Below are 8,924 nucleotides of genomic sequence, written 5' to 3' on the forward strand. Positions count from 1 at the left end.
AACCACCTCTTAACCTTTTTTTAAAAAGTTGTTTGCAATGAATAAATCATTGTGCAAAAAAACCATATAATCTCTAGGCTCTTTTTGCCACCAGCATCGTATTTTCCAACTACTAATTCTTTGTTTCCTACTTTTCCATTCCAGTCACCAACTATTATTAATGCATCTTGACCATATGTTTGATCAGTTTCAAACATGATAGAAAACCCCCAAGATCCCAGCTGATTCTGTAACGTAGGCCGGGTTTAAGAAGCACTGCACTAGAATGTTGTTTAAACGTGTTTGTATCCAGCGTTCCAGATTCTCAGCATGAAATGGTTGGATAAAGGATAGATCAATCCTTGTCTTCAAAAAATTCCAAGAGAAAGACCCAATTAGCCATAATGATAGTATTGGGGGGGGTTTAGTTACTTTTTTTTTTAACAACAGTGGTGGCCACGTGGGTGAAAGAATTCCGCTGCCACCCCACAGGCAGGGGATCCGAGCCCACCAGCTGCCCTGTGGGAGAAAGATGGGCAGTCTCTCGCTGTGCAGTTTACAGCCTCTGAAAACCCACTGGAGGGTCAGCAGGGAGTCAGTTCTGACTCAGCAATAATGAGTTTATTTTTTAATTAATACATAGTATTCTTTCCAATGAAAGTATGCACAGTCTTTTATGTTCCCTTTCAGCATGTGCCTGTGCAGAATATTAAGTGACACAAATCACGTTCATCCTGACTCGGGACCATTCTCAATATTTCTATCCTGGTTGTTCTGTTTTAGTTACTCTCACCTAAACTCGTGTATTCTTGTCTTTGTTTTAAAACTATTGTTGGCTGCTGGGGTGGCTGTTGCATCTTACCTGAAGGAGAGACGCTAACAGATGATGCCAAGAGATGATGATGATGATGATGATGACGACCTTTCCACGTAGGAGGATACCTTTACAGGGAACACTGATAAGCTGTATCCCATGTTAGACCTCAAGCCACTTCATGAGACAGGTGGACTAGCATACTTGACCCCTTTCAGAAGTAAAAGGGTACTGAGTGCCAGAATTGGGTATTCGAGGTGTCCCAATAAATGGCAGAAGGGAAGACACTAAGTACTGTCTGTTCTGTATCACCCAAGCATGACTCGACGGCCTCCAGACAACAATGAACTTGGACTCAAAGAATCTTATTTCTGATTATTACAGAGAAGGTTGTAGAAGACTCAGTCTCTTAAAGGTGTAAGATTTGTAGGACTTTCTCTAATGCTTTTGAACAACTCAGTCAAAGTCTTAATTGATCTGTGGTGCCCCCAATATTAAAGTTCCATGTGTCTCAACTTTCCTTTTTTCACTTTAAGGAAAATATTATGGTCCGAGTGCTTAATGGCTCATCTTTAAATTCTTTCTCTTTGATTAGCGGGGCCTGGTGTGAAGGACCTAGCAGAGTGTTGTTCACGCTTGGTCTTTTCTTCCTTTTCTCTTCAGGTTCACTGCTGACATAATGACGGTATTTATTACACCCAGTGCCCTAACCCTTCTCAGCAATGTTCTATACACAGTACAGTTAGCTGGTCCTGCTGATACTGCTAGACCCACTGCTAAATTAAAGGAGGTGTGAGGAGTATACAGCCTTAGCAGTTACAAACCAGCTTCACAGCAGCTTGGAACCCTGCATCTGTAGCTGTAACAGGAGTCTGGGACATTACAGTCTTGAACATTGCAGTACCGTGTCTAGGAAAGAGCTAATAAATGCCTTCAAATAATGCATGGAGGTGTCTCTCCCAGCCTTGTTTTAGTGTTTGTGAGCATGCACTGTTAAGGGTGCTTTAGAACCATGTGTACCCAATGGCTGTTAGCGTCTTTTCTCACGAGGTTGTTGCCAAGTGCCTTCGAGTCACCTGCAGCTCCCAGCGACCCCGTGAATAGCCACAGGTGAGAGCCTTGCCGCGTGCCGTGCGTCCCGGCGATCCCCACCGAGCTCACACCTGGTGTAGCCATCCCTGTGTCAGCCCTCGTTGAGGGGCTGCTTCTCTTTCACTGACCCGCTTCTTTCCCAGCAAGATGTGTGTCTCTAAGGACTAGTCCCTCCTGACGGCGTGTCCAAAGTATGTGAGGCAAAGTTTCTATACTTCGCGTGGGGAGAGGTGTATGCATGATTGGGAAAGGCCAGACTGCTGCATGGGAAATAGGAGTTCCACGTCAGAATGCATCATTTGTTCATTTTCAGATTTTTTTTAAGTGAATTTAGAAAGATCTTTTATGTGAGTTGCATACGTGTGCATTCATGCTCCCTTTAAAAAGTACAGTCTTCTTGCTGTGTCAAAATAACATTTTCTTTGGCTACAGATCCTTGAATGGAGCAGCCAATCCATCTGGAGGCCTGGTCTCGTCGCCCCGCCTCCTGGCTCTGGCTCTGAAGCCCGCTGAACGTCCCCCCACGAGGCACGGAGTGACTGGCCAGCCACACCATGTTGGACTTCCTGGCCGAGAACAACCTGTGTGGCCAGGCGATCCTGAGGGTCGTGTCCTGTGGCAACGCCATCATCGCCGAACTTCTGAGGCTCTCTGAGTTCATTCCCCCTGTGTTCCGGTTAAAAGACCGGGCGGATCAGCAGAAATATGGCGATATCATATTTGATTTCAGCTATTTTAAGGTAATCATTCTTGACTGCATGTTCACAACTGCCTTTTCTACTGCTGGAGTCCTGGTGGGGCCGTGGATTAAGTTTCCAGCTGCTGCCTGAAGGTCAGGGGTTCGGCCCCACCCTTTGCCCTTCAGGAAACAGATGTAATGTTCTGCTTCTATAAAGATCACAGCCTCAGAAGGCCTGAAGGCCAGTGCTCCCCGTCCTAGAGGGAAGCCGTGGGCTGGAGTCGACCACAGTGGGCAAGTTTTCTACTCAAGTGCTTTTTCTAGGGGACATGGTAATGAAATAATTCTAGAGAAAGATTCTTTAATGGAGCAGCCATTTAAGTCTAGAGATGGCTAATTTATTTATTATTGAGAAAGTTAAGGAGGAAAGCTTCTGAACCAAACCTAATAATAACTGCTATTAACTTAAACACTGGAGAAAAATGGGTGGTTTCTTCCCATTTGATTTACAGCCTCAGCAAGTCAGCTTTGAGTCATTTACAGCTCAATGGCTATGAATTTTGAGGTTTTGTCCAACTGGAAAATAAGACACAGATAATGTACGGAAGCTGTAGCAACATAATCACATGGTGGGGGAAAAATCACGCTGGGACAGTGATGTGCCCCCCATTGAAGTACCTGCAAATATTGGAACTACCTGCTAATATTGGAGCAGTTAGTTCAAGCCTGTCTTTCAGAGTTTTTATATCCAGCCTTGCCACCATTATTCCTTTCTGCAACATTGCTTTGCGTTTTCTTTGCATCCCTTTTAAAACATAAGAACACATTTGTAAAATACCGTTATCATTGCTTCCAACGCCTGATGCTCTCTGACATTTCGCTTTCCGGTGTCGTTCTGCTTAGGGTCCGGAGCTGTGGGAAAGTAAACTGGAAGCAAAGCCAGAGCTTCAGGACTTAGATGAAGAGTTTCGTGAGAACAACATAGAAATTGTGACCAGGTTCTACTTAGCATTTCAAAGCGTGCATAAATACATTGTAGACTTAAACAGGTATTGCTTCATTTGTCACAGCTTGTTTGGGTCGTCAGAATGAGGGTTGGGGAGAAATGGCACATTGGGACCTGCATCTGTCTGAACAACTTGACAACTTATCAGCTTATCTCAGACCTAATTGTCTTCCTGTGATACTGTCTTTAGTATTTTACAATTTATGATCATTTTCTTCTCTTATGATGTATTGTAACAATTTTGATTTATCCCAAATCATAAAATTGCAGTCCTGTAACTGTATAACTATGCTCTAGAATATTAATATGAAATGGGGGTGGGAGAAGTTATTTTTGCAATTTGTTTCAATTTTTTTAAATTATTTTTTGTGTGTGTACCATCAAATCGGATCTGACTGGTACAGGAGGAGATTATCCCTCCTTCTCCAGCAGACGTCTGTCTTTTATCATTCTTAATCTATGATTCAGCATCCTTTCAACCAAGTATTTTATTTTCTTCAGCCATTATTCCTAAAATATGTGTAATTCATAAATCAGGACTAGGAAATCTTTTACTTGAATTAACCATAAATACCGTATATCCCCACGAATTCCTATTCCTTATTCCCTGTTCTTAAGAGAATAGAGGACCATGATCTAGTTGAGGCCAGAATACCTGATGTTTTGCCTTGTTTTTAAATTACTTTTCAAAACCATTAACATTTTCTTCACCAGTGATTGACTTGCTCTGCGGTTTCCTTTCTAGATATCTGGATGACCTCAATGAAGGCGTTTATATTCAGCAGACCTTAGAAACGGTGCTGCTCAATGAAGATGGGAAACAACTTTTAGTAAGTCCTAGTGACCCTAGAGCACACCTGGAAGAGTGTCAGCCTTGGCCTGACTTTTCTTGTTTAAGACACAGGTACATACAGAGTAGCAGTTTTATAATAACGGAAACAAATGCCCATCAACAAATTAATGCATTGAGGAATTGTGGAACATTCACACCATGGAATACTATGCAGCACTAACGAACAATGATTTTGTAAAATACTATGTAACATGGGAGAGTCTAGAGAACGTTATGTTGAGTGAATTAACTCAGTCTCGTAAGTACAAATACTACTGAGTTAAGGTTTTTATATTACTATAAAAATCGAGATAGGATTTGATGAGATGGATTGATTCGGGGACTGGGGTAGTGGGGGTAGGTGTATCAGAGACTGTAAGATTGGTACAGGATAGAGCGGGGTTTAGGGCTGTTGTGCATAGGGTCGCTATGAATCGCAGGTGACTCAACGGCACATAACAACAACAACATACTAATAGAAGGATAACTGAGTAAGATGTACATAAATGTACAAAAGAAGAAGGGGTAAAAAAAAAAAAAAAAGAAGAAGGGGTGAAATCCCCAGGAGAGCAGAATTTAGCGAATGGATTTGGGGTGGGGGGGTGGAGAGGTAGGAAACAAATAGGAAAGATTGGGGGGGGCTTGAAAAGATGGGGCAAGAATAGGTATAAATCAACAGTAATTAATTGTATGTTGTTATTGTGTTGTTGTTGTTGATTGCCTTCGAGTCGAGCACAACTCAGCGACCCTGTAAACAAAAAAAGACCTGAAGCCCCTCTGCAACTGTTGAAGTTCATAGAGTTTCTGGAGGCACTTTAGAAGTGGATGCCACTCCTGCTTCTAAATTAATTGTATAAAGTACAACATACATGAATGATTGTATGAAACAGTGTAAATGAGAAATTGTATAAATCACATTGTACAGGAATGAAACACAATGTATATGAATTATTTTGTGGAAATGAATTTACAAAACAGAAGCAAAATAAGATACTGTCTTCACATGCCTGTTCATGCATTTAGGATATAGTGCTTTGCACAAAATTAAACATGAGTGAAAGACCAAGTGCCAGTCGTAAATCTCCTCAGTGGAAGCACTCCGTCTTGCTCTGTTCATTCCTGGTATCTCGCCTGATAGCTCGCAGAGAGCAACCACTTAAGAAATGTCAACTGAGTGAGTGGCTTTGGATTGAAGAGATAGTATTGAGAGTCCATTTTGGTGTCCCTGGCAAAAATGTGAAAATAGGCCAACTGAAAGAAAATCTCCATGAGTGAAAGCTCATTCTGCCTCAGTTGCTCCGTTTCCCTCCTGGGCAGGATGGGAAAGCCCTCTGGGAGGCTGCCTTTTCTTTGCTATAGCAAGACTTTAGGAGGAATGAATGTCAGTGTACTTTTTTTTCCTTTCTTTCAAACCACAGTGAACGTCACTCAGTTCTTGCCATCGTCTGTTTCTCTTTGTAGTGTGAAGCACTTTACTTGTACGGAGTTATGCTGCTTGTCATCGACCAGAAGATTGAAGGAGAAGTCAGAGAGAGGATGCTGGTGTCTTACTATCGATACAGGTACGCCGACCGGGACCACACGCTCTGAGCACTGCTGGCGGTAAAGTGCGGTGTGTGTCTCCAGCCGACTCTCACTGTGAACAGCAGCGATATGCTCTTGGCTTGCGAAGTGTAGGACTCTCATTGCTTCTGAATATGTTGTAGAAATTCAACAGTGACGCTAGAACCCTGGGGCTCTGGTGGCCCAGCGTGTAAGTTTGACAGTTCCAGTTTACCAGCTGCCCAGAGGGAGGAACATGAGCAGTTTCCCCTCATGCAGTTTGCATTATCTGAAAACCTGCTGGAGGGTTGGTCACCTCTGAGTCAGAGCCACCCCCACAGCAATAAGTAACAAATATAGAGTGTATATTTTAATAATCTGTGTATATTTCCTAAGAAGCTGTGATGTATATGTAATAAAGGCATTTGTCTTCCAACCAAAAGATTAGTAGTTCAAACCTACCAGCTACTTCTCTGGAGAAAGATAAGCCAGTCTTCTCCTGTCAGGATTTACAGCCTGTAAAACCCAATGGGGCATTTGTGCTCTGTCCTCCAGGAGCACTTTGAGTCAGAATATTCCTAAGTTTTATCTTCGAAACATTAACCTGAGTTGATTCTAGATATTAGCCCACCAGAGACTGTGGGAGGATTATGTATGACCTGTGCATCCCATTTCAGAAATGCCGTATTCCAAAGCAAATGCAAACCCAAGGATTTTGGTAAAGGGACTGGACTTTTATGTAAAAATAATACCCATCTTATAAGATGCTGTGTAATAATGGTCTTTTTGGAAGTATAATTTTGTATCATCATGATGTAAATCTACCCGTGATCCTATGCAAAATTATAAAGAGAAGTTGTGATGGAATTCTCGTGCTTCGCTGTGGTTTTGGGTTTCTGACCTGGAGGTGTTTGGCCTTTCTCGTCCCTTCGTGAACGTGTCCCAGTGCTGCCCGATCTGCTGCCGATTCAAACATGGACGATATTTGTAAGCTGCTTCGAAGTACAGGTTATTCCAGCCAACCAGGGGCCAAAAGGCCACCCAACTATCCCGAGAGCTATTTCCAGAGAGTGCCCATCAATGACACGTTCATCAGCATGGCCATTGGTCGGCTCCGGTCCGATGACATCTACAACCAGGTGAGTGGCAAACGTGGGAAAATGCTGATACCACTTTCCTTCTCAGTTACTCTTTCTTTCATTCTTCCTCAAGAAGAGGGGAGCAGTGTAAACCCTTCGGAACTGTGGTATGCGAGTGTAGTAGAGAAGGAGATGTTAATTTTGATAGAACCAGAGATTGTAAGGAGGAAATGGAATTTGACCTATGACTGCATTGAAGGTGCACTCCCTTAATTTGCAGTCAGGAAAGAGCGATGGCGTGTGGGGTGTGTGCTGGGTACAGGTCACGTATCAGTCGCTGAAGAAGGCAGGCCCTGGCCGTTACTTGTAGTGAGCATGTAGCTTGGGAGAAAAAGCAGCACCTGAGGGATCGCAGGAAACTAGGTGAGCGCTGTGGTAGCGCAGGGACACACAGGTGCCCTGGAGCGTGGAGCAAGAGCAGCGAGATTGCAACCGGTGTCAAAGGAGACCTGGAGGAGCACTGCGGGGCGGTGCTGGGGGTGGCACGAGCAAGCCTGTGAACACGGCGGCATTTGCACGCTGTCTCACTTAACTCTCAGTGTGTGTACCATCCCTTACTTCAAAGAAGACAGAGGCAATACCCTCTTGAGTTCTCTGTGATGGGACAGGTGTAGTAACGGGACAGCTCTTGGGCTGGAGGTAGGCAGTTTGGTGGCATCGGGAGGTAGAAGGAAAGCCTCGCTTTAGTGACACCCTACCGCAGTCTGAGAGCTCATTCCAGTGTCCAGGATCCCCGAGGGGACGGGCTGAGGAGAGGCTGCTGTGCCATGGGGCCGGTGGCGTGTTGGACGCCTGTGTCCTTTCCATGTCGCCAGCTGCTAACTCCGGGCGTGGGCTGTTGGTTGCAGGTCTCCGCGTACCCGCTGCCCGAGCACCGGAGCACCGCCCTGGCCACCCAGGCTGCCATGTTGTACGTGATTCTCTACTTCGACCCATCCATTCTGCACACCCACCAGGCAAAGATGAGAGAGATAGTGGACAAATACTTTCCAGATAATTGGGCAAGTATTACTGTTGGTCTTTGTTCACCGTCACTGACGGAACACTGCTTTTCAATTCTCCTGGCCTTTTGCCAGCAGTCATGATAAATAATGAAACATAAAGTCACTGTGGTAAAATGACTCTTTGAGTGTGTTGAGAACATTATACATGATCACACGAAGGATTGAATTAGTCCTCAAGAGCCCATTAGTCTTGTTCTTTAGTGGATGTTCTCACCATAACTCCACATATTAGAATGTATTTTGTTTTACCTACTGAACTTGCAACTAAATTATGTGATTTATTATTTTATTATTCTTCTTTTCTATTTTATCCATTTAAGCTAGTAAAATGTCATTTTATGAAGGCAGGTTTCACTTTGATAAGTTACCTGTCAACTAGCAGTAATGATAGCACAGTGGTTAAGCTCTCAGCTACTAACCCAGAGGTCAGAGGTTTGACCCCACCAGCAAGTCCCGTGAGAGAAGGATAAGGCAGTCGATTTCCTTAAAGATTACAGCCGTGGAGACCCCATGGGACAGCTCTGGCCTGTCCCGAAGGTTGCTGTGAGCTAGATCTACTTACACGTCACTACCAGGTTGGGTTGGTTACCAGAATGAGTCTATTAAAGTTCTAGACTATAGTAATGATTGTACTTTGTTAATGGTTTTTGTTTCCATTAAAAATAATGATCTGTGAAGGAATAAAGTAATAAACATAAAAATGTTTTCTTTGCACATGGAATCTTTTTTTTTTCAATTGTTACAAGCTCTTTAAGTTCGCATTTTTTTACTTTCTTTTTTTGTTGTTGTTTTTTTTTAAATTATTAAATTTTATTAGTTTTAATGAACATTTACAGG

The 8,924-nt window shown here is 43.4% G+C and overlaps 1 protein-coding gene across 1 annotated transcript in view; it reads left to right on the plus strand.

Moving 5' to 3' along the window:
* The first annotated feature begins 2,313 nt into the window (after positions 1-2,313).
* KIAA0196 (KIAA0196 ortholog) overlaps positions 2,314-8,924 on the plus strand; it is a 42,778-nt gene continuing 36,167 nt past the window's right edge. Inside the window, exons 1-6 of the mRNA XM_006879297.1 lie at positions 2,314-2,625; positions 3,468-3,613; positions 4,316-4,400; positions 5,864-5,964; positions 6,891-7,083; positions 7,932-8,084. Coding sequence (XP_006879359.1) covers positions 2,440-2,625; positions 3,468-3,613; positions 4,316-4,400; positions 5,864-5,964; positions 6,891-7,083; positions 7,932-8,084 — 864 coding nt within the window. The 5' untranslated portion in view covers positions 2,314-2,439. The remainder of the gene's footprint in view (positions 2,626-3,467; positions 3,614-4,315; positions 4,401-5,863; positions 5,965-6,890; positions 7,084-7,931; positions 8,085-8,924) is intronic.

The sequence above is a fragment of the Elephantulus edwardii genome, unplaced genomic scaffold (genome assembly GCF_000299155.1).
Source record: "Elephantulus edwardii isolate Elephantulus edwardi_28Jun2011 unplaced genomic scaffold, EleEdw1.0 scaffold00003, whole genome shotgun sequence".
Taxonomy (NCBI): domain Eukaryota; kingdom Metazoa; phylum Chordata; class Mammalia; order Macroscelidea; family Macroscelididae; genus Elephantulus; species Elephantulus edwardii.